The sequence below is a fragment of the Rhinolophus sinicus genome, chromosome 7, assembly GCF_057876585.1.
Source record: "Rhinolophus sinicus isolate RSI-liver-muscle chromosome 7, RSI-T2T, whole genome shotgun sequence".
NCBI lineage: Eukaryota > Metazoa > Chordata > Mammalia > Chiroptera > Rhinolophidae > Rhinolophus > Rhinolophus sinicus.
In genome coordinates, this window is record NC_142507.1 from 56197406 (window position 1) to 56221220 (window position 23815).

Sequence of the window (23815 nt, forward strand, 5' to 3'; positions counted from 1 at the left end):
ATTGGATAAATTGGGAATAAAGAAGAAATGATGCAGTTGGATACATCTTCAGATTTCCTCAATATGGAAATGAGAAAACAAATTAATTATTTGGTGAAACAAAGGCATGAGTGCAGGGGTACGGTCTTATGGGCCTGCCTGCCTCCTGCAGCGACTGCCCTGATTTACTGAGGGGGGCGGGGCAAAGGAGGGTTAGAAACAATACTGTTAAGGGAGGACGACTCTGAAGAAAAGAGAGTGTGGAAGAACTACATAAGCCGATTTCAGCCAAATATGAAGCTAACACTTCAGAATAAAGCTATTGAACATCAGATTTTCACTTTAATATTTTAAAAAATCATTTCACTAGTTATACTGAGATCTCTGACCCTCCTCTGTGGCTAAACTGAATATATGATAATTTCCAACACGAAGGAGTGTAGCCATATAAACGAACAAATTCCTTCTTTCTTACCTCCCTTTCAAGCCGTGCTAACTTTGCTTTCTCTCTGAGGTTTTATTGCCCGTCCTTTATTTTTTTAACGCTATATTTCTGCATTGTGCCTAAAGTGGAAACCACTGTTCTCGGAATTCCCTGGATGGCCGCAATCACCTATTTCTTTTCAGTTCTTCCTTCCCCCAACCCCTCACTAGTTCATCGAGATTCAAAGGTAAAGACACACTGATGCCTTGCCGCCCTGCTTCCGACTTCCGGATAAACTGACCCTAGAAAATTCACGACGTGGCAAAAGTGCAGGAAAGGCACTATGTACAAACTTTTTTGGGCGCGACAAAGACAGTGTGTCATTGGTTAAAACTGCAGCTTCAACTCAACCAGTGCTAATGCAAATTTTGTATTCCTATGTTCTGATTGGGCAGAGCCAATTTTCTTGACGTTATTCTAAATAACCACCAATCAGACACAAGACTTTAGCTTATCCTCAAATTTGCATGCGAGGTTCTATATAAAAGGGACACGGCACACATACCGCACGTACTTTCCTTTTTGTTCTTTCCATTTCTGTCGGAGTCGTCCCCACCATGCCCGAGCCAGCCAAGTCCGCGCCCGCCCCGAAGAAGGGCTCCAAGAAGGCGGTGACCAAGGCGCAGAAGAAGGACGGCAAGAAGCGCAAGCGCAGCCGCAAGGAGAGCTACTCGGTGTACGTGTACAAGGTGCTGAAGCAGGTGCACCCGGACACGGGCATCTCGTCCAAGGCCATGGGCATCATGAACTCGTTCGTCAACGACATCTTCGAGCGCATCGCGGGCGAGGCGTCGCGCCTGGCGCATTACAACAAGCGCTCGACCATCACGTCCCGGGAGATCCAGACGGCCGTGCGCCTGCTGCTGCCCGGGGAGCTGGCCAAGCACGCCGTGTCCGAGGGCACCAAGGCCGTCACCAAGTACACCAGCTCCAAGTGAGTGCCTATGTAGCACCCTTTAATCAAAAGGCTCTTTTCAGAGCCACCCACGTTTTCACAACAGAGCTTTGTACTGGCCTGTTCCGTCCTGGGAGCGGTTTTTAATGAGCTATGACGGTCACACTAAACAGGCCCTGCCAGCTTTCTGGATCACGGCCCAGGTTCCAAGCAGTACAGAACTTAGGCTGCAAGTCAGGGCTGACTCCCCAAGCTGTTGGGGCTCCTGGTCATCTTTTTAAAGGTTTCATGGGCTGTGGGCTAGTGGCAGCGCTTCATCAATCTCCTACAACAGCCATAAATGGCCCGGTCTCCGTTTTATCTAAAGCACCGATCCGGTGCCTCAAGCAAGCCACAGCAACGTTTGAAATTCCCGCCCTAGAAGCGGAACTTCCCTCTTGGGGACGAGGCGGTTCTCCCCCCACGGTCTGGTCTACTGATTGTGTCTCACTTTCACTCCCCAGACCCCAATCCCTACACTTGGGGCCGTTGAGTCCTGGTCTACCGTTCTATGGAAAGTTTACAATCGACTAGGCTGGGCGGCTGCTGCTCTCCATTTTGGGAACGGCCATTAACTTGGATTTTATCTCTTTCCTGATCTATAAAAGTCGGCTCGTCCTTGAGTTTCTTTTTCATGTCAAAGCATAATTCCCTCCCCAGCTTCTAACTCGTTTCACAAACTGAATTCTCAGTGTTAAATCAACTCACTAGTGTGACAGGCGAATGATCGTACAGCTGAGGCCCACCTCTGCTCCAGTTCTTGGGGATTCTGTTCTCCAGTGTTTGACGTCATCCCTCCGGCTTGTTCTCTGCTCGCTCAAATAAGAGCAACACACTGGTAGCTGGCGAGGGAAGGCGTTAAAGACGTCCTGGAAGTTACACCCTCACACTTGCATAACTCCGCAGCATACTCACCTAACCAAACAAACGGCATTGGCCAAAAAAATGACCTTGTCTGCACACCAATACTAAGCCCAGGATACCACCACGCGGTAAAAAGTTAAAAAAGAGCTATTTGTGATGCTAACTTTCACTTTAATAACGTACCAGAAAAAGTTTATAGACGTCATGAAACAAAACCCAACGTATGCAGAAATACAGACAGACTCTTTCAAGTGAAAGAATAGGTGGCCCTGAAAAGGGCCTTTGTTTTTGCTGCAAAAAGCGAGCTTGCGAGTTCGGACTCAGCCCCCGAAGCCGTACAGGGTGCGGCCCTGGCGCTTGAGCGCGTAGACCACGTCCATGGCGGTGACCGTCTTGCGCTTGGCGTGCTCCGTGTAGGTGACGGCGTCCCGGATCACGTTCTCCAGGAACACCTTCAGCACCCCGCGGGTCTCCTCGTAGATGAGCCCGGAGATGCGCTTGACGCCCCCACGCCGGGCAAGGCGCCGGATGGCGGGTTTGGTGATACCCTGGATATTGTCACGCAAGACCTTGCGGTGGCGCTTTGCACCACCCTTTCCGAGCCCCTTGCCACCCTTGCCGCGACCAGACATCTCTACACAAACTCGCTGAGCTCCTAACGATACTGAAAGCACTGCTGCTCAGCACTTTTATAGGGTCATGGCGGACCTGATTGGAAACCACAAGTGCAGAGGCGGGAACCTACTTAGTTCCCGCCTTTCTCTCCTTTGTCCAGTGCTCAGAGCTGTGCAGACCCAATGTTGAATCTGAAGGGACCATGGACCCAGGGGCTGCGACTTGGTCAATGCTCCTCCATATGGATATGTGCGTAGGTGTTTGCGTATAATACTTGTAGCATTAAGTGGGAAAAAATTCATACTTTCCACAAAGAAGCCTGACACTGATCCTTCAGATTTCCCAAAATATTAATTTATTAGTCAATACACTTCCCTTACAAGACATTTATAAGAGATAATCTGCAAATTGTTTAAAGTGACATCTGTAAATCATCAGCCACTCAACATTAATTATTATGACACTACAGTGTTATGGAGGCCCTGAACTCCTCCCTCAATATGTGCCCCCCAAGACAGCCTGACAGCATCCCGATTTGCTAAAACCTCCTGTGAGGTCATTTTTTTTAAAAAAAATAATTTTCCTCCAAATTAACAGCGACAGATTAACAGGAGAAAATTAAATTTTAATATGTGCATACGGGGAATTCATATAAGCAGGAAAATCCCAACGACAGGCAAAATACGGTATATCTATCATTTTGGACATAGGAAAAAGTGGGGAAGGGGTCTGGGATTTCAAAGAGGAAATAGGCAATTCAGAGGTAGAGAAAGTGGCAAACACTCTTGCTAGGCAACTTAGAACCGAGAGGACAGAAAGAAATCTAGTGGACAGATTTTTGCATTGACCGTTCCTGTCTACCATACTTAATTCACATGTGCTAAAAATGTGCTAAAATGATTATGCTAAGGTTCCCTGCCTGCAGCAGGTCTTTCTGTCTGAATCTCTTTAACAAGGAAAGGGAAATTCTTCCTGAGATTGTTGGGCTTTAATTAACTTCAACTCAAAATTGTCTGTAGGCCAGGGTGTCACATTTCAGGTAGACTTGTTCCTGACCCCATTTCCCTTGAGGACTCCTCAAAATAATATTTAACTCATCATTCATTCCCTTGATGAGGTCCAGCTGACTTTTGGTAGATTTTCTTTTCCTTCATGGTCTGTGAGGAGGAGGAGGAGGACCAAGTTCATCACAGCTGAGTTTACAGTGTATGGAAAGAAGTTCCACAGTGAATTTCTTAATCTGAGATATGCAGACGGCATTCAGAGCCTCTGTATACATAGAACAGAAATTCCATCTTTATTCTTACTGTCCCCCACCTGAACCTAAGCATTTCCTCTGTTTATGAATGCAGGCAACAAATAGTTTAATTGGCAGAAATTGTGCTGTATTCATATCAGGATGTATTTGCAGCTGTCAAGATCTCAAAAATATCGTTTAAACATAGTACGCCATCTAAATTGTAATTCTTGGTCTCATGGGAAATCTTATGTATTTAATGCATTGATAAAGAAGTACTATGTTAGTACTTCACCAATTTGGGTTTTTCATAAGCTTAATAATGGTATTTTAATGTAAATGTTTTGCTTTGTAATCCTATGTATATTTTCCGAAACATTTACAAATATTATTCTGGGAAGGGACCCATAAGCTTTATCAGTTTCATGAAAAGAGACCATGACACAAAAGTGGTTAAGAATCACTCTTCCGTAAAATCCTGAATGCACTGAAAGTCTCTGGATATCAAGAATGTGCAGAAAATTGCATGAGGAAAACTGACAATGTTTCAATAAAAATCAGGTTAGTTACAATACTCTGACAGAGGTGTGAAAGGAAAGTGACGCTGATTTTCTGCACTTCTACACACTAAGAAGGTCACTGCCTCTCCTTGTCTTAGAGAGTTTTCTTGGAGAATGAGTGTGTCTGAGTTTTCACTCTTCCCTTAGAAATGAAGTTTTTCTGGGGATTAAGCCCAGTCTTCAGTTTTTACGATGTAGAGATATCTCCTAGGTTGTGGGCCAAATAATCTGCAGATAAGTAAAAAATGTACCCCTAAAATTAGTATTGTAGTTTCTCACAAGACATACCAAAGGTTGTCTCAAGAGATAAGCTTGTTGTTTCTTCTACTTTGTGCTTGAAGATGTGTGAGATTGTTTTTCCCTGACTGTAGTCGCTTTTGTTCTAACTTACATGTATGTAAATTTTTATGCTTACTCAATAATAAATTGTGTTCTTTCTCTTCTATTTTGATATAGAAATGTCTCTTTTTTTTTGACAGAACTGTTTTATTTCTCCAACATGTGAAGGGGACAGACAGCCCCCTAGTTTTTATATTCCTTTATCACATCTAAGAGGAATGTGCTTGCTGCAACATGAATTCTCTGCCTGTTAATGTGAGGATTCAAACTCTCTAAGAAGAGGCATATTTGAGGCACTCAGACCTCAATGGCAGATTATTTCCTAATCGCTCTGCACCTTCAATGAATGATAAGGCCCCAACCGGTCAGGCTAGGCTCTCATTCAGTTTCAAATGAACAAGTGTCAAGCAATACTGCATGGACAGCCCTATGCGAAGTGTGGTAGCACAGAGAACAAGCATTCAGGCAGCAGCTAGACAGCAGAATAAAGGCCTGGAACGGGACTGAGGACACACTTGTGTTCTGGGTCCACACAGACTCCCTGTGCGTACTTGTGCACGTTTCTTTATATAAACGACTCCTCTATGAGACCATTGGTTGTTTACAGGCTACTAGGAAGATTTGAAAGTGGATACGTATGCAGATAATATGAAGCATATTATAATAGCCCGTAGAGAAATCAGTATAGCAGTTGAGAAGAGGGGGAGATCTGACGCACATTAAGAGACTGGGAATGACATATATAAACACTTCAAAGTATGTCATTTGATCAGTTTGATGTATACATTGACTTTAAAATAGGGTGAGTAGCAGGAAAAGGAAAAGGGAAGAAAAACCTGGAAAAATGTACTGTGAAATGTTAGACGGTTTCCCCAAGACCATGTAACTCATAAGCTGCAAGACGAAACTCAAATGCATATCAGTGTGTTTTGCAAATCCCACGCTTCTTCTACTAAACCACCTGCCAGAATGGTGACTGAACACCATAGAAAAAACTTTGAATGCTAAAGTGCTTATTCTTCAATTAGAAAACTACAGGACTATGAGCTATAGAAATCTGAAGCTCACCTGAGGAATAGTTCATTGAGAACAATAAACAGGATGAATTACAGACAGACTGAGAGGTGGTAGGGGCCCATAAAAAGGCTGTGAGAATAGCCAGTCCAGACAAGAAACAAGAGCCAGAATTACAACCATAATGGGGGAAATAAAAGAGGAGAGAGGAATTTAGGAAGAATTCACTGAACTTGGTGACTCCCTGGATTTGGTGACAATGAAAATGGGAGAGTTGAATTTTTGTGTGTGCCAGGTAATAGAAGAATGGTGTTGTTGATAGAACCTCTGAGATATCAGCAGGTAGGTTATCTTTTGATTGTAAACTACTTAGATGATGTTGGTCACGTTGAGAGTCTGATGTAGATGGACTAGCAGATCTCCAGCAAGTACCCAGAAATGTAAGTTTGTCATTTAGGGAAGAAGACAGACCTGAAGGGTCTTCCCAAGAGCTTGTGAACATTTAAAAACCTGACCCTCCCCTAAAGAAGCAATGTAAGTAAAAGACTTATTTTTTTATTTTTTTACCCATAAAAGGGTCCCACTGTCTTTCATGCCTTTTCCTGGATGTTCCCAGCCATCAGCGATTGAGCACAGGCCAAGCTTCCCTGTCAAGAGAACTATTGACTGTTGAGTTTCCCCCTTTCCTAAAGAAATCTTGAATGATTGAAACCCAAAAAGAGCTCAACTTCCACACCACCACAACAAGCTCTCATCAAGCGTTTTCAGACAAAATAATGACTTTTCTCTCAGACATTGCTATTATTGCAAGCACCCCTTACTACCCTTCTTGTAGAGAAATCCTGAAAGAGCCTGTGTTATTTCTCCTCATATGAAAGAGATTTTCTGGGTAAATCTCAATGAAAATACATCAGTCGCTGAGCTGTGGGAGAAGCCAGGAATGTCCCCAGCATTACTAGAGACCAAGCCCCTGAGGACACAAAGGGAAGTATTTAAATTTTAAACGAAAATCAGCAAGTTGTCTCTCCCACCTCTGAATCTCTCAGTGACCCTGGCTTTTGACACAGGCTGGAGCCAAACTGATAATAACTGGAGGGAAAAGTTATGAAGCTCTCAAAGCTTGAGCTCTCCCAGAACATTGTACAGTATAATTGGTGTCATTCCTCCCAGAGAAATTTTAATTTTGTGGCTTTACTGAATTGTAACAAACACAATTCGGGACAGAACTGACACTAGGAAGCTGTCAAGCCGGAAGAGTGAGCTGGGAACCAATCAGCGTGCAGCACCGCTGTGTGTTTATATAGACACGATCCCCAGCCGTGGCACTTAACTCCCAGACTTAATTTTTTTTTTCTCTGTCAATTCAAACCAACAACCATGTCCGAAACCGCACCTGCTGTGACTCCTGCGCCTCCTGCAGAAAAGACGCCGGTGAAGAAGAAGGCTCGCAAGTCCACCGGGGCCGCCAAGCGCAAGGCGTCAGGACCCCCGGTGTCCGAGCTCATCACCAAGGCCGTGGGCGCCTCTAAGGAGCGCAGCGGCGTGTCGCTGGCCGCGCTCAAGAAGGCGCTGGCGGCCGCCGGCTACGACGTGGACAAGAACAACAGCCGCATCAAGCTGGGTCTCAAGACCCTGGTGAGCAAGGGCACCCTGGTCCAGACCAAGGGCACCGGCGCCTCGGGCTCCTTCAAGCTCAACAAGAAGGCGGCCTCCGGGGAGTCCAAGCCCAAACCCAAGAAGGCGGGCGCCGCCAAGCCCAGGAAGGCTGCCGGGGCGGCCAAGAAGCCCAAGAAGGCCGCGGGCTCGGCCACCCCCAAGAAGAGCGCCAAGAAGACCCCGAAGAAGGCGAAGAAGCCGGCGGCGGCTGCGGGAGCCAAGAAAGTGGCCAAGAGTCCGAAGAAGGCCAAGGCCGCCAAGCCCAAGAAGGCGGCTAAGAGCCCGTCCAAGGCCAAAGCCCCGAAGCCCAAGGCGGCCAAACCTAAAGCTGGGAAACCAAAGAAGGTGGCCCCCAAAAAGAAGTAAGGATTAAGGCGATCTGAGAACACAAAGGCTCTTTTCAGAGCCACCCAATGAATCTGATAAAAAGAGCTTCTAACACCCTTTTTGATGGCGTGGGGGAACGGAGGTGGGAATCTTTATACTTTAATTCTGACTAGACACCGCAGTGTAGCAATCCACAGAAAGGGTGGTTGGTGCTGGGAACAGCCTTTTGGGTTAAGGTGGGCACTCGGCGCCCTACTTTTTTTCACTAAGCCTTATTTATCCCTTAGCTTCAGCCCACTTGTTACAAGTGTGGATAGCCTCCCTTTTTATTGCCGGGTACTATTCACACACAAACATTCCCCCGCCCCCCGACTGCGAGTTTTGTTTTTTTGTTCCCTGCCTTAAACTGACACTTTTACAAAAATACAATATAGCACTGTTAGCAGGACTAGGCATCTAATGACACTTTACCAGTTATGTGGGAGTCACAGTAGTGCTATTATCACCTGCAAGTTGGCTACAAGATGGAAAACTGGACTGAGCTGTCCAGGTGTTTGTGAATCTCTTTCTAGGGTCCGTAGCTGACCATTACCTCTAGGCAGGCTGCAAGTGTTCAATAAATCACTGGGTAAGCCAGGCTGTGTGGCTCCTGCCAGGACCTTGGGTGTTTCCTGAAGTGCAGACCTATTTATTGACAAAGTTCCTGAAGGGCCTCCAGTGTTTACCGACCCCAGGATGGGGACTCCCTTAGGTGCTATGAGCCAAAGTAACAGAACCCCCATACTGCGTTGACCAAGGGAGGTTCAGGCCCCGCCTTTGTTGAAGAGGGCTTGTCTCAATGGTACCTGAGGAGCTCCAGCAAACAAGAGATTATTGTATTCGCTTTACCTGTGCAGAATGCCAGTCTTGCCTTAGCGATACGTTCTGCAGTGAGCTTAGGTTACTTACTGCGTAACAAATTCTCAATTCCTGGTATGAACTCCCAGATCAACACGCCAGGCCCAGGCAGTTAGGTGCCGAGCTCTGAAAGTGGCAACACTCGGTGCCAAAGGGACACCGGGAGACACGCCTGTCAGGCAAGGAAGGGTTCGGGGTTGGTGGACAGAGAAAGGAACTGGGAAGCCAGTGACATTGAAACAAAATGTCAACTGTCACCGATGGGTCCCTTTTTCTGCAAGATACCGACAATTCACTAACAGCTCTTCCGGTTGAAAGCGTAGGTGGCTCTGAAAAGAGCCTTTGGGTTGGTTTTAGGTTACCGCTCGGCAGTAAGAGCAGTTTATGCCCGCTCACCACGGATGCGGCGGGCCAGCTGGATGTCCTTGGGCATAATGGTGACGCGCTTGGCGTGGATGGCGCACAGGTTGGTGTCCTCGAACAGCCCCACCAGGTACGCCTCGCACGCCTCCTGCAGCGCCATCACGGCCGAGCTCTGGAAGCGCAGGTCCGTCTTGAAGTCCTGCGCGATCTCGCGCACCAGCCGCTGGAAGGGCAGCTTGCGGATCAGCAGCTCCGTGGATTTCTGGTAGCGCCGGATCTCGCGCAGCGCCACCGTGCCCGGGCGGTAGCGGTGCGGCTTCTTGACGCCGCCGGTGGCCGGAGCGCTCTTGCGGGCCGCCTTGGTGGCCAGCTGCTTGCGCGGCGCCTTCCCGCCGGTGGACTTCCGCGCAGTCTGCTTCGTACGAGCCATGACAACCTCTGAAGACCAGCTGGCTAAAGCTGAAAGCGGGAGCCTGCACCAGTTTATATAACGAGAGTCCTGCTATGATTGGGCCGGCCATCTGTCCATCATGGTTCGCTGGGACCGTATTGGAAACGGCGCCCCCTTCTTGATCACATGAGCCGGCGATGTGTTCAGACCGAAAATTAACATCTTCCTGTCACCCATCCTTGCAAATTCTGATATTTTCAGCCTTTTCTCGCCTCTAATGTATTCGTGTTTTCTTTACCTTTTCGGTGCTGAATTTAATACATATTACAACGACATATCTTGTTTACTGAATAAAAAATGTTAATTTCTAACACCTGAAACAGGTTTCTTGTTGATTTTTGAAAAGGCGCGCGCTAGCTGCAATTGGAGATTTTTTTTCAGCTTCAATGTATGTTTTTTTCTGTTTAAATTTAGCGAATCTTTAAATGTTTATGTAAACTAAGTAAACCCAGACCATTAACTCTGAATTTCACATTTGACACTAGAACTACATGAACATACTTTCCACTCACTATAGCATCTCATATAAAAGCACTCTATCCACTAAGTTTCAATTTCCACTGCGGTGTGTGCGAAATGGGGTTAAGAAAAAATCCTCAGACTTACACATGGTACAACTTTCCTATGTGCAAGCCTTTTTCAAGTCCTTCTGAAGCCCGGGTTAAGCTCGGCCTAAATGACAGGACTCCGGGGCAGATAACATCGCATTCCTGTTTACAAGTGATTAGGACCCAGCAGAGGTGGCGAAGGGCGAATTGCAGATGGGTAGCCCTATTAAGATGCAAAACAAGTGCTTTGAGAAACAACATTGAAAGGCGGCTTTATTGCTAGTAGGTTACTAACTACATTTGCATGTAAATATTCACCTCTGGCCAAGCATTGCTCTCTCCAATTGCTTTCTCACGGTTTCACAGAGGGCCGGCTGCCCTGATGGACATCATTACTTGTAAAACGAAAGTATCTCTGTATCCGTTCTAATTAGCTGATGGAACTTCAACAAATCTCACATGAATTAGTGTCACGTTTCTGTGGTGTTTCACTACTGACATCTAACGACCAACAGCGGTAAAGATTGTTTTCAATTATCGGCCTAAATTAAAGAACACGCGAGCCCTTTTAGTGAAAAGCTAGGTGGCTCTGAAAAGAGCCTTTGGTTTGGACTGGACATACTAGAGATGCCGCAAAGTAGGGGGACTTCTATTTGCCTTTGGCCTTGTGGTGGCTCTCGGTCTTCTTGGGCAGCAGCACGGCCTGGATATTGGGCAGGACGCCGCCCTGCGCGATGGTGACCTTGCCCAGCAGCTTGTTGAGCTCCTCGTCGTTGCGGATGGCCAGCTGCAGGTGGCGCGGGATGATGCGCGTCTTCTTGTTGTCGCGGGCCGCGTTGCCCGCCAGCTCCAGGATCTCGGCCGTCAGGTACTCCAGCACGGCCGCCAGGTACACGGGCGCGCCGGCCCCGACCCGCTCGGCGTAGTTGCCCTTGCGGAGTAGCCGGTGCACGCGACCCACGGGGAACTGCAGGCCGGCCCGCGACGAGCGCGTCTTGGCCTTAGCGCGCGCCTTACCGCCTTGTTTCCCACGTCCAGACATTCTCAGTGTAGGAAACTAACTGAATGTGATCTTAATTGGGGGTTGGCCTTTATTTATAAGCCTTCTTTGGGCGCGAAAAAGAGGCTGTGTTATTGGCTAAAATTGCAGCTTGGACGAATGCAAATTTGGGATACCTGCGTTCTGATTGGGAAGAGCTGTTTTTTTAACGTCACTCTGAATAACCACCAATCAGACACAGGACGCTAACTTATACCGTTATTTGCATGCGACATTTTATATAAAGGGAACACGGGGAATTCAACTCACAAATCGTGTTTGCTGTTCTCTATCTCTTTCCGAATTCTCCACACCATGCCCGAGCCAGCCAAGTCCGCGCCCGCCCCGAAGAAGGGCTCCAAGAAGGCGGTGACCAAGGCGCAGAAGAAGGACGGCAAGAAGCGCAAGCGCAGCCGCAAGGAGAGCTATTCGGTGTATGTGTACAAGGTGCTGAAGCAGGTGCACCCGGACACGGGCATCTCGTCCAAGGCCATGGGCATCATGAACTCCTTCGTCAACGACATCTTCGAGCGCATCGCGGGCGAGGCGTCGCGCCTGGCGCATTACAACAAGCGCTCGACCATCACGTCCCGGGAGATCCAGACGGCCGTGCGCCTGCTGCTGCCCGGGGAGCTGGCCAAGCACGCCGTGTCCGAGGGCACCAAGGCCGTCACCAAGTACACCAGTTCCAAGTGAGCGCCTGTGCAGCAGTGTTTCATCCAAAGGCTCTTTTCAGAGCCACTCACATTTTCACAACAGAGCATTGCACTGGCCTGTCCTGTCCTGGGGACTGTACTTAATAAGCTGTGATGGTCACACTAAGGAAAAGCCCTGCCAGTTTCCCGGGTCACAGCCCCAGGGCCCGAGATCCTGACACTCAGGTGCCCAGTACCGGGTTCCCAGCAGTGCAGAACCTTGGCTGAAACCCCGGGCTGACTCCCCAAGTCCTGGAGCTCCTGGTCACCTTTTTAAAGATCACGGGTTGTGGGCCAGTGCCTGCGCTTCATGAAGCTCGTACAACGGCCGTGACTGTCCGGTCTCTTTTATCTAAAGCATGACCCCGGCGCTTCTCAGTCGCCCCAGCAACATTTGAAATTCGCGCTCCAAAAGCGGAACTTCCTCTTGGCGCCGCGGCGGGTCTCCGCCCACTGTCTTCGGTTTGCGTCTGGCCTTCACTCCCCATCCCTCATTTACTAGCCCTTGGCCTGGGGCCTTTAGAGTCGGTTGAGCGTTTTGTCGCAGCGTTCTCGACACCTAATTCAAAGGATCTTTTCAGAGCCGTTTACACTCTCATCGAGTTTTAATTATTTCTGTGCCTTCAAGCATAGTTGACACCCGAGTTTGCTGAACCGTTGTGCATTCAAGGACGAAATGTATAAGCAGGCCCTGTGTCCCTGCTCCAAGTCCCTGCTCCTTGGCCTTTGGTGTTTTCTCTGGTAAGTGGGCTGGGGTCCTGTACACCACACTATTTCCTGTCATGGCTAAGGAAAGCTAGGGAAGCTAGGAGGAAACTCTACTTCTCTACGTTTCAACTATGGTCTTACTCTTGGTTTCAATTTCCCGCTTTGGCTTTTTCCCCAGTCTGGATTCTACACTTCTAGAATCACGTTTATAACCACCCCCACCCAGTTCTGAGCCTTTTCTCCACCTGGCCCACCTTTAAATTTCTAAATTGTAATAACTACTTTTTTCTTTGCGCTCTGAACCCTGTGTATGGCTCCTTCCACCTTCATTTATTTCCCAACACCAGCTCTGCTTTTGCTTTCCACTATCCCAGAACCAGCGGAACATTTATTCAATTATCTTTGTAAAAACAACCAGTACTTTTTGGTTTTCCTGGCTAGACACTGAGGCCATGGCACCCAGCCTCCCTTGATTTAAAGTGCTGTTTCTACTTTACCTGTTTAAGATATTTACTTCTTGCACTCCTTAGCATCAGAAGGTTGAAAATCACATAAGACACTTTCCTTGCTTTCAGGGAATGCAGTCTCAGAAGGGGTCATCACACTCTGTTCCCACAGGTAGGTAAAGCTTTTATTCCAGGAAACAGAAGTGAGGGAAATTCGTGGAGCTTGCATGCCTGTGGCCTATGAGGCTTCATGTCGTCGCCTGACCAAGCGGCCTTTTTTGGCTAATTTGTGGACACATGAAAGATGAAAAGGAATACAGCGAGGAAAGACACATAGCCTAGTGCTGGGCAGAGGCGAAAATCTATTTAAAATAACTTCCTAAAGTGTTGAGAAATCAATACGTTTCTATGGAAATGTTTTGAATTCTATCTACACATCTTTGAAAGAGCATAGCAACAGAAGACATTGGCTGGAATTTGACTTCTGCCAGGTAAATGAGCTTTGGTTCTCACACCTTCTGTTCCTTATAAAATGACAATATTACCAAAATCAACTTTATTGACACTTATGCAAACAAAGCAAGACATAAATATTTAGAGGTATTTGCTATTCATGGAGTTATTTGTAGACATTACGAGGTAAATTTGATCATTACTCCTAGACTTTACCTATAATGAAGGCTAGCTTTTTGAAGTACTATTATCAGAATTAATAACAATACTGCAGTGGGTGGAGGAAGTCCTTCTCCACGAAAGCAGACTTTTCTGCTCTTAAAATCAGACCATAGACACTAGCAAAAAGGAAATATAACTTGCTGCTGTTAAAATTAGAGCAATTGCAAAATTACACGAACCTGAAATGTTTAGGAAGAATTTACATGCATCTATAGTAATTTTGATAATATTTACACATTTAAATTTAAATAGTCATAATCTTAAATACCATCATTGAATACATTAATCAACGATTCTTAAACTTGTGTAAGTGTATTAATTTCCTATTGATGGTCGGATGAATTATCACGAATCTAATGGCTTAAAAAAGACACCTTTAAAACATGATGGTTCTGTAGATCAGGAGTCAAACAGATGTCACTGAACTAAAATCAAGATGTCACAGGCTGCATTCCTCTCCGGCGCCTCTAAAACAGAATCTGTTTCCTTGCTTTTTCCCGCTCCTAGAGGCTGTCTTCCTTCCTTAGCCCCTTCCCTGTTTTCAAAGCTGATAGTGTCTGGCCAAATCCTTCCCATGCTGCCACCTCTGGTTCTGTATTCTCACTCTTCCATTGTTGAGGACCCCAGAAATTACATTGGGTTCCCTTGGCTAATCTAGGGTCATTTCTCTATTTTAAAGTGATTAGCAACCTTAATTTCATCCTGAATTTAACTGTCCTTTGTTGGGTAACCTCAGATACCCACAATCCTAGAGATTGAGAGGTAGACTTATTGTGGTGGCATTGTTCAGCCTCACATACTAGGTGACAGTATATTTAGAATTTGAGGGGGAGGAACATAAAGACAGGATTTAAAACTATCAGGAAATTCATGAACACCCCTGAAGCCCATACAGACCTTCCTTAGGTATTCACTTCTGGGACTACAGAAAGCAAAACTTGACTGTTTAATTATTCTTATATAGTACAGCTAGCTAGCTGGTATTTTCAGTTTTTTAACATTTTGCTTATTCCTCTTGTTTGTGCTTTCTTTGAATGTTTATTCTTTGTATGCACTCTGGTGTGTGTAGTGTACTTATGTATGTGCTGTGTAGGGACTGGGGAGGTTATTATTTTTCATGAAATAAAATACACAATATATAGAATACTACTACCTTTTCCCTACGTGCACTGAAATCCTAAAAGGATCAAGAGTCCTTTCGTACAGTTTACCCCACATGGTATTTCATTCATGGCAGTTTCATAACTTTAACTGGGTTTGGAATCAAGTATAGATTGTCATTGTATGTCTACATGGGGCAGGGCTATCATATGGTGCTGTAACTAGAATGACATGAATCTTTCTAACTTTTACAACCAGGATAAAAGCAAATTAATGTAAGTTCCACCAAACACAAGGGTGTTTCATTTCTGGACTGTATCATCAGGTCCAGAGGGAATTTTGCCACGTCTAACCATTCTGACATCAGTTTATTTGCGTGCAGGACTTTGGCAAGCTTGTTATCCAAGTGACCATTAGCAGCGAGAACTCCCCACCACGATCCCACAGCTAAATGCAGATCTTGCTTTCAAACAAGACTCTCAACTTTTAAGGCAGGGGACACAACACAGGACGATCACTTAAGTTAGTCGAGGAAACTAGTTTGACTGTTTAGCATGCACAACTCTTTATCCTGAAAATGTGGGTGGCTCTGAAAAGAGCCTTTGTGTTGAAAGCTGCCGTACAAGCACTCACTTGGAGCTGGTGTACTTGGTGACAGCCTTGGTGCCCTCGGACACGGCGTGCTTGGCCAGCTCCCCGGGCAGCAGCAGGCGCACGGCCGTCTGGATCTCCCGGGACGTGATGGTCGAGCGCTTGTTGTAATGCGCCAGGCGCGACGCCTCGCCCGCGATGCGCTCGAAGATGTCGTTGACGAACGAGTTCATAATGCCCATGGCCTTGGACGAGATGCCCGTGTCCGGGTGCACCTGCTTCAGCACCTTGTACACGTACACCGAGTAGCTCTCCTTGCGGCTGCGCTTGCGCTTCTTGCCGTCCTTCTTCTGCGCCTTGGTCACCGCCTTCTTGGAGCCCTTCTTCGGGGCGGGCGCGGACTTGGCTGGTTCAGGCATGGCAACAAAAAAAGGAAAGGACTAGAGCCAAACAAGTGGTTCTAAAATGTCCGCCTAGGTTTGGATTATCTTCCTTTATACTCGCTCTATGCAAATAAGGTAGTCAAGACCATCCACATCTGATTTGATAATATGTCAGTGACGACATCATAGAAATTTTTTTGCAACACCTCTCCTTTCTTATTGGTTGTTTATGTCAAGGAGTGAAATTTGAACCAATCCCATATCTCTATTTACAATTCCATCCAGCACTATAACTGGCGTCATATTGCTCCCTTCAGTACATTTCTTTCGCTGCTTTTCTCTGTCTCTGTGTTTTCAGTGTTAGTACTCAGGATGTCTGGACGCGGAAAACAAGGCGGCAAGGCGCGCGCCAAGGCCAAGACGCGCTCCTCGCGGGCCGGCCTGCAGTTCCCCGTGGGTCGCGTGCACCGGCTGCTCCGCAAGGGCAACTACGCCGAGCGGGTCGGGGCCGGCGCGCCAGTGTACCTGGCGGCCGTGCTGGAGTACCTGACGGCCGAGATCCTGGAGCTGGCGGGCAACGCGGCCCGCGACAACAAGAAGACGCGCATCATCCCGCGCCACCTGCAGCTGGCCATCCGCAACGACGAGGAGCTCAACAAGCTGCTGGGCAAGGTCACCATCGCGCAGGGCGGCGTCCTGCCCAACATCCAGGCCGTGCTGCTGCCCAAGAAGACCGAGAGCCACCACAAGGCCAAGGGCAAGTAGAAGAGACCTTTACTCGCGGCAGCTTCAGTAGGTCTAGTCCAAACCAAAGGCTCTTTTCAGAGCCACCCACTTTTTCACTAAAAGGGCTCGCGTGTTCCTTAGGTTGATAACTGAAAATGACCTTTCCCGCTGTTGGTCGGTAGATGTCAGTGGTTTAACACCGGGGAAAAAGCGAAACTTTAAGGTTACAACTAACAAAAATTAACATCAACCCATTGAAACGGATACAGAGATACTTTGTGTCACTTCTAATGGAGACTAGCACGGCTGGCCTCGAGAGTTAAAAGTGAAGCACTTAGCAGTCCCATTTGGGAAAAGGACTTGTTTCAGTCACCTTTTTCTGGAAAGGGTTGAAATACTTAGATGTGTGCAAATCATTGTGTAATTCACTTGTGTTCTGTTAGCACCTGGTTGCTAAGGTTTTATATACTTGACACAAAGAGGTTGCTTTACTTGAAGCAATTGGTCACGTTTTATGCCCTATAAAATCTTACAAGAAGTTTGGAAACTAGATTTCTGGCGTCCCCTTTTACAGACACAAGATAAACGTTTCTAAACCTACAAAAGGAATGGCTGTTAAGGCAATTGGAATTCTGTCAGGAGGTAAGTTAGGACTGGCCTATGTACAGGACATGGTAGGAATCAAGCATAATGTTTCAACATGTTGAAATTGTTTTCTGAGTGTACCATGCATATACACAAATGCATAATGATGGTGTACATTCAAGTAAACGTGTCAGAAAGTAGTGTATGAATAAAATACAGAACAAAGGAGGGATAGCTGACCAATCACACACCAGGGCGGGCTTTTCAAATTTCAGTGATAATGGCATTCAACACTAATCCGTGGGTTGTCTTTTCAAAAAACACTTAAGTAATGTACACTACAAACAACACTAAATGAAACCTTGCTTTTATGGACACAACGTGGAGTATAAATGCGAAAGAAAGAAAACGTTTGATTTTAATCAGTGTTTAATGGAAATCTAATCATTTCTCCGAAGATAAACAAAACCACGTTAGATCACAGCGTGGGACGCATGAACCAGGCTGATGTGCTCGAATGCATAAGGTCAGAAACCACCCCAGTTCTCTTCAACTAGGTTACTTTCCAGTGTTACCTCATGGCTCGCACGAAGCAGACGTCGCAAGTCCACCGGCGGGAAGGCCCCGCGCAAGCAGCTGGCCACCAAGGCGGCCCGCAAGAGCGCGCCGGCCACTGGCGGCGTCAAGAAGCCGCACCGCTACCGCCCGGGCACGGTGGCGCTGCGCGAGATCCGGCGCTACCAGAAATCCACGGAGCTGCTGATCCGCAAGCTGCCCTTCCAGCGGCTGGTGCGCGAGATCGCGCAGGACTTCAAGACGGACCTGCGCTTCCAGAGCTCGGCCGTGATGGCGCTGCAGGAGGCGTGCGAGGCGTACCTGGTGGGGCTGTTCGAGGACACCAACCTGTGCGCCATCCACGCCAAGCGCGTCACCATCATGCCCAAGGACATCCAGCTGGCGCGCCGCATCCGCGGGGAACGTGCGTAAGCCGCCTTTATTTCCGAGAGGTAACCTAAACGAAACCCAAAGGCTCTTTTCAGGGCCACCCACACGTTCAGTTGAAAGAGCTGTGCGCCAAGGGCTGCAATTTAACTAAGTCCAGGAATTCAGTTTGTGAAAGCGAAGAAGTGCACACTCACTGAAATGTGTGTGCTCCCTGTGTCACAGACTGATCTGGTCACTAAGGCAGGACTGGGACTCTGCACAGGTAAAGCGAATGCAATAATCCCTTGTTTGCTGGAGCCCCTCAGGAACCACTGAGACAAGCCCTCCACTTTCTCCAACAAAGGAAGGGGGCCTGAACCGCCCTTGGTCAACGCAGGATCTGGGTTCTGTCACTTTGGCTCACAGCACCTAAGGGAGTCCCCATCCTGGGGTCCGTAAACACTGGAGGCCCTTCAGGAACGCAGTCAATAGGTCTGCACTTCAGGAAACACCCAAGTCCTGGCAGGAGCCACACAACCTGTCTTTCCCAGCAATTTATTCAACAACTGCAGGCTGCCTGGAGCAAGTCGTCCGTTATGGAACCCAAGAACTACTTTCAGAAACACCTGAAAGAGCTCAGTGTAATATTTTTGCACCTTGAAGCAGACTTGCAAGTAATAACACCACAATGTGACTCCCATGTGATTGTTGATAGACAGGATCATTAGGCTCCCAGTCCTCCTCGCAGCACTTAATACATCTTTGCCAAATAGTATAAGTGGAAGGCAGGGAACACAAAATGGAACAACAAAACGGGGGGGGGGGGGGGGGGGCAGTGGGGTGGTGGAAGAAGGAAAAAATAACTCCTGTACCTGAAAATTCTTAACAGCTATATTTGTAATAGCCCTAAAGTGGCAATAGCTTAGCAGTTCCACTGACGCGTGGTCACACAAACTCCCATACATCCATACAAGTGAATCCTCCTGGCGATAAAAAAGGAAGCTATTGATACATGTAAAGAGCCCACTGGATCTCAAGGGCATGAATAGTGACAAGGCCAGTCTCAAAGGTTACATGTTGTACTATTCCATGTATGTAGCATTCACAAAATAAGGAAACCAGAGATAGATAACAGGTTAGTGATTGACCAAGGACGGGAGAGAAAGGTGGGCGCCTGTGAGCATGAAGGAGTAACACACGGAGTTCCTTGGTGATGATGGAACAGTTTTGTTCCAGCTCTGCGGTGGTGGTTCCAAGAATCTACTCACAGGACATTGCACAGGACCCTCCTCACTTACACACAGACGCGTAAATGAGAGCATGTGAAAACTGGTGAGAACTGAATAAGTATAATGGTGTAGGAGATCACCATTAGGGAAACCGGGTTCAAAGGACTCTATTTCCAATTTACAAGGTACAAGGGGGAAAAAAAGCTGTAACAACTCTTTAGCATTTGCTACTTTGTATCACTTAGGATTCTATTGGCTTGCTTAGTAAATCAATGGGACTTTTGTCATATTAACTGCAGTTGTTTTACTTTTTTTAAAACTTTTATTTATTTGTGTTTTTCCAGGACCCACCAGCTCCAAGTCAAGTAGTTGTTTCAATCTAGTTGTGGAGGGCTCAGCTCACAGCAGCCCATGTGGGGATTGAACCAGCAATCTTGTTGTTAAGAGCACCACGCTCTAACCAACTGAGCTAACAGGCCGCCCCTGTTTTACTTTCTTTTGGCTGGTCTAGTTGTGACACATCCATTTGGTTGGGATTTGGTTCATTTATATTGGCACCTGATTTTGGAGATATTGCTGCCCCTACCTTAAAAGGAAATTGAGTTTTAAAAGTTGATATTTGCAATCTCAAATTTTTTGATGGGTACTGGTTGAGTTAATCCGTGGTGCTTAGGAGAGTGTGCTTGGTACATCATAAATGCACAATAGTAAAGCCAAGGCCAAAAATGGCATCACTCATGCTAAGAACCCAACATAGCAAACCTAGATTTCATACCAGACCTAATTGCAGTTTCGAACTTTCCCAAAAAACATAATCTTACTCAACCCATTCAGAATATTCTGGGCAATCACCAGTAAGGTGATTCTGGTCAGTACATCATTCTAAACCATTTTTCTTAACTGTAAAATAAACATTTTAACTATGTAATGCAAGTACTTTATGATGTGGAAGTCACAGAAGTGCTTCATCAACTGTAAGGGACTACAGATATTATATAGCCATTTTGGCCACTCTTACTGAAGGTCACATTCCCACATAGGTCCCTTATTCCTCATCACTCTTCACCAAAAACCTCTCATTCTGGGTAGTAAAGACCTCACAGCTCTTTTCTTATCTTTCCTACTCGATGCAATCTCTTATTTTCAAAGATTCTTGTGAGTAAACTATGTCTCATTCCCCCATCTACCAGATCTTCCTTCTCAACTAAGCCACTTTCACAAAAGGATGAAGAAATAATGCGATGAAGCTATAACTGGGAAAAAATTGAATTTCTGCTTAGAAGAGCTGGAGATAATGGCTACAGACCAAACCTTTTTGTTTGTTGGTTGGTTGGTTTTTTACGATTAAATAGTAAAATTTATGAAATGGTTATCCAATGCGGGGTGCTGTAAACAAAGAATAAGGTGAGAGGCATTCCACCCAGAGTATTCAGTGCTCCCTGGACATATCCTATGGGCGTTATGGATAGTCTGGGGAGGCCTGAAAACACCTTTTCAAAACAATGTTTTTAAATACTCAAAGCATACAGGATAAGAGTTAACATTAAGATACATCAAAGTGTAAGTATGTATAATAATGTGTTTCATTAGTAACACATCAAGTAACAAGGATCAGCAGATGGAATAATTAATATCAGTTTCAAGGACTCAGAATGAGAGTAAAATTTAAAGATAATCCCAGTAACTGCAAAGTGATAGAAAAACTGATTGGCCTTGTTGAAAGTCACAGGTGCTGCAAGATCCATGAGATTAGGTGCCTAACTGAAAGAAATGCTAAATTGTATTTAGTTTGTAGGGGGAAAAAATTTTCCCCATCCAGGTTTACATCCCACAATGGTCTCTAGAACTCAAGTTTTTGTCAAGTAAAATTAAGTGGGCTTCCCTGAAATAACACCTCAGTCTGGGGGACTAAGTGGAGTCAGACATCTGGGGGAACCCATCCTCCTCGAGTCATTTTTTGCCCGTCACCCCAACTCCAGGAGCTGTCTAACCAACGATGCTGCCTTCCCAAACGTTTTCTTTTATTCCACCCTCGCTGTCTTCTCTGTTCAGCAGATATTGGACAGCCACCCACGTTTCCCTGGGTCTCTCAACAATCCGGCCAAAAAAAAAAACAATTACAAACAGCCGGAAGGGAGCTTTACACCTTCAGTTTCCCTTAGCCTCAAGGTGGCAGCATAACCTCAGAATAATAGCGCGAATAATCCAAGAGAAATTCATTGATCTCAAGAAAAAAAAAAAACTCCAAGCTTCTCAACTACGTGACAGTATGTACAAGATTTAATACCTCAACCTCTAATTGGTACTTTCTCAGGACCCATGCACGTGCATCCAGCGGGACTTTCTGATTAGCTCAGTAACCTCTGCAAAACAATAAAAAGGGAAATTTAGGAAACAAGAGACAGTAATAACCCTTTCCTCACATTGGTTAAAGAGAATTGCACCTTCCCATTCTAGTTTGTATGGACGCAGTAAACAATGAGGCAAGGAGCGCGCCAAAGCTAAGAAGCGCTCGTCGCGGGCCGGCCTCCAGTTCCCAGTGAGACGCGTGCACCGGCTGCTCCGCGACAAGACGCGCATCATCCCGCGCCATCTGCAGCTGACCATCCGCAACGACGAGCTCAACAAGCTGCTGGGCAAGGTCACCATCGCGCAGGATTTCGTCCTGCCCAACATCCAGACCGCGCTGCTGCCCAAGACCGAGAGCCACCACAAGGCCAAGAGCAAGTGAAGATTTTAAACCACTATCCCTGCTACCAGATGCAGAAATCTCTTTTAAGAGCCACCCAATTGGACTGCTACCAAAGCCACCTAGGATTTCTGAAAACCCACATCGTGCACGACCCTCTGCATCCCACCTCACCCCACACGGCGCTGCAAACACACACCAAGTCCCAAAAAGCTCAGCTCTTTCCTGAAAGTAGTGGGTGGCTCTGAAAAGAGCCTTTGAGATTTCAAAGCAGGACAAGCCGCTGCGACCTTACTTTACTTCTTCTTAGGCGCCGACTTCTTCCCTTTTGCAGCCTTCGGTTTGGCCGCCTTGGGCTTTGGGGCTTTGGCCTTGGACGGGCTCTTAGCCGCCTTCTTGGGCTTGGCGGCCTTGGCCTTCTTCGGACTCTTGGCCACTTTCTTGGCTCCCGCAGCCGCCGCCGGCTTCTTCGCCTTCTTCGGGGTCTTCTTGGCGCTCTTCTTGGGGGTGGCCGAGCCCGCGGCCTTCTTGGGCTTTTTGGCCGCCCCGGCAGCCTTCCTGGGCTTGGCGGCGCCCGCCTTCTTGGGTTTGGGCTTGGACTCCCCGGAGGCCGCCTTCTTGTTGAGCTTGAAGGAGCCCGAGGCGCCGGTGCCCTTGGTCTGCACCAGGGTGCCCTTGCTCACCAGGGTCTTGAGACCCAGCTTGATGCGGCTGTTGTTCTTGTCCACGTCGTAGCCGGCGGCCGCCAGCGCCTTCTTGAGCGCGGCCAGCGACACGCCGCTGCGCTCCTTGGAGGCGCCCACGGCCTTGGTGATGAGCTCGGACACCGGAGGCCCCGACGCCTTGCGCTTGGCGGCAGCGGCGCCGGTTCTCTTTGCCTTCTTCTTAACAGGTGTTTTCTCCGCAGGTGCAGGAGTAGCAGGAGCAACTGGAGCAGTCTCCGACATTTTTCTGTTTTGCCAAGAAAGACAAAAAGAGACTTGAACTGTCAGAGCGGCGTGGCGCGGCGCGGGCGGCGGGGGTTTATATAGCGAGTCGCTGAGTGGTGATTGGCTGCGCGCTCCGTGCGCCGCGCGGCCCAGAAGGCTCCTCCGCTCTACCGGGTGGCTGTGTTTCTTGCCCTTTAAAAAAGAAGAAAAATATAAGAAATCTGGGCACGAAATAATTAGGGCTTTGGGGAAAACGGATCCGTGAGTCTTCAGGCTCCAGGCCTGCCTTCTTTGCTTTACCTGCTTTCAAAGCCGGCACCCTGAAACTTCCCGGACTCCCCCAAGTCTCTCTAAAACTTCAGACAAACTGAGACAACTTTCAGATTTTCCTTAAAAATACCATTTGTCTCTGTTTCCTTTGCAAATCTTTCCTCCAGATAATAATTCTGCACAGTCTTTTCTTTGCAAATCGGTGTAAACAAACTCAGTTTTATTTAAATATACAAGGAAAATCGGTTTTTTCGCCAGCGCAGTAGCACACATCTCCTGCAGGTTGTTTGCACTGAGCACCGCGGCTTGGCATGGGGGAGACAGCTCTGCACACACGACGGGCAGCTATTTTAGAGAAGGTGGATTATTTTTTCAGAGTATTTGACTGACCATTGTGGAATCTGAGTTTGATCTCGGTGTTTTTGTGATTCGAACATTTTGGGAAGGATGGTGGGCGAGGCTGATTCACCCGTTTTCTAGATAGTCAGTTCTAACCAGTCACCAGTCTCTTTTTAAAGTAGCAAAATCGATTTTTCAGACATAGAATGGGCATTGGA

The 23815-nt window shown here is 47.1% G+C and overlaps 9 protein-coding genes and 2 pseudogenes across 10 annotated transcripts; 6 read left to right on the forward strand and 5 right to left on the reverse strand.

Moving 5' to 3' along the window:
- Positions 1–967: 967 nt before the first annotated feature.
- On the forward strand, positions 968–2418 carry LOC141568466 (histone H2B type 1-C/E/F/G/I). The gene has a single exon (XM_088799715.1). It carries the CDS (start codon positions 1021–1023, stop codon positions 1399–1401), a length of 381 nt encoding a protein of 126 aa, XP_088655841.1. The 5' UTR covers positions 968–1020; the 3' UTR covers positions 1402–2418.
- LOC109435961 (histone H4) lies at positions 2412–3099 on the reverse strand. The gene has a single exon (XM_019714202.3). The coding sequence runs from the start codon at positions 2891–2893 to the stop codon at positions 2582–2584; it is 312 nt and encodes a 103-aa protein (XP_019569761.1). The 5' UTR covers positions 2894–3099; the 3' UTR covers positions 2412–2581.
- Positions 3100–6801: 3702 nt separating this feature from the next.
- LOC109435937 (histone H1.3) lies at positions 6802–9091 on the forward strand. The gene has a single exon (XM_019714170.3). It carries the CDS (start codon positions 7404–7406, stop codon positions 8046–8048), a length of 645 nt encoding a protein of 214 aa, XP_019569729.2. The 5' UTR covers positions 6802–7403; the 3' UTR covers positions 8049–9091.
- A 135-nt stretch (positions 9092–9226) lies between these two features.
- On the reverse strand, positions 9227–10010 carry LOC141568575 (histone H3.1). The gene has a single exon (XM_074318841.2). It carries the CDS (start codon positions 9697–9699, stop codon positions 9289–9291), a length of 411 nt encoding a protein of 136 aa, XP_074174942.1. The 5' UTR covers positions 9700–10010; the 3' UTR covers positions 9227–9288.
- Positions 10011–10614: 604 nt separating this feature from the next.
- LOC109435950 (histone H2A type 1) lies at positions 10615–11320 on the reverse strand. The gene has a single exon (XM_019714189.3). The coding sequence runs from the start codon at positions 11308–11310 to the stop codon at positions 10918–10920; it is 393 nt and encodes a 130-aa protein (XP_019569748.1). The 5' UTR covers positions 11311–11320; the 3' UTR covers positions 10615–10917.
- A 277-nt stretch (positions 11321–11597) lies between these two features.
- LOC141568550 (histone H2B type 1-C/E/F/G/I) lies at positions 11598–12052 on the forward strand. The gene has a single exon (XM_074318775.2). The coding sequence runs from the start codon at positions 11623–11625 to the stop codon at positions 12001–12003; it is 381 nt and encodes a 126-aa protein (XP_074174876.1). The 5' UTR covers positions 11598–11622; the 3' UTR covers positions 12004–12052.
- A 2624-nt stretch (positions 12053–14676) lies between these two features.
- LOC109435955 (histone H2B type 1-C/E/F/G/I) lies at positions 14677–16062 on the reverse strand. The gene has a single exon (XM_074318744.2). It carries the CDS (start codon positions 15940–15942, stop codon positions 15562–15564), a length of 381 nt encoding a protein of 126 aa, XP_074174845.2. The 5' UTR covers positions 15943–16062; the 3' UTR covers positions 14677–15561.
- Positions 16063–16159: 97 nt separating this feature from the next.
- On the forward strand, positions 16160–16678 carry LOC141568535 (histone H2A type 1). Its single transcript, XM_074318743.2, has one exon. It carries the CDS (start codon positions 16279–16281, stop codon positions 16669–16671), a length of 393 nt encoding a protein of 130 aa, XP_074174844.1. The 5' UTR covers positions 16160–16278; the 3' UTR covers positions 16672–16678.
- Positions 16679–16745: 67 nt separating this feature from the next.
- Positions 16746–18204, forward strand: LOC141568534 (histone H3.1-like; annotated as a pseudogene).
- Positions 18091–23176, reverse strand: LOC109435936 (histone H1.3). Of its 2 annotated transcripts, none has more exons than XM_019714168.3 (2): positions 22355–23176; positions 18091–18229 (listed from the first exon to the last, which is right to left on the reverse strand). In XM_019714168.3, exon 1 carries the CDS (start codon positions 23004–23006, stop codon positions 22356–22358), a length of 651 nt encoding a protein of 216 aa, XP_019569727.2. In that variant the 5' UTR covers positions 23007–23176; the 3' UTR covers positions 18091–18229; position 22355. The 2 variants fall into 2 exon arrangements, with proteins under 2 accessions (XP_019569727.2, XP_019569726.2); XM_019714167.3 differs by lacking the exon at positions 18091–18229 and adding an exon at positions 21636–21733 and having other exon boundaries at positions 22355–23175.
- LOC109435913 (histone H2A type 1-like) lies at positions 21204–22348 on the forward strand (annotated as a pseudogene).
- Positions 23177–23815: the final 639 nt, after the last annotated feature.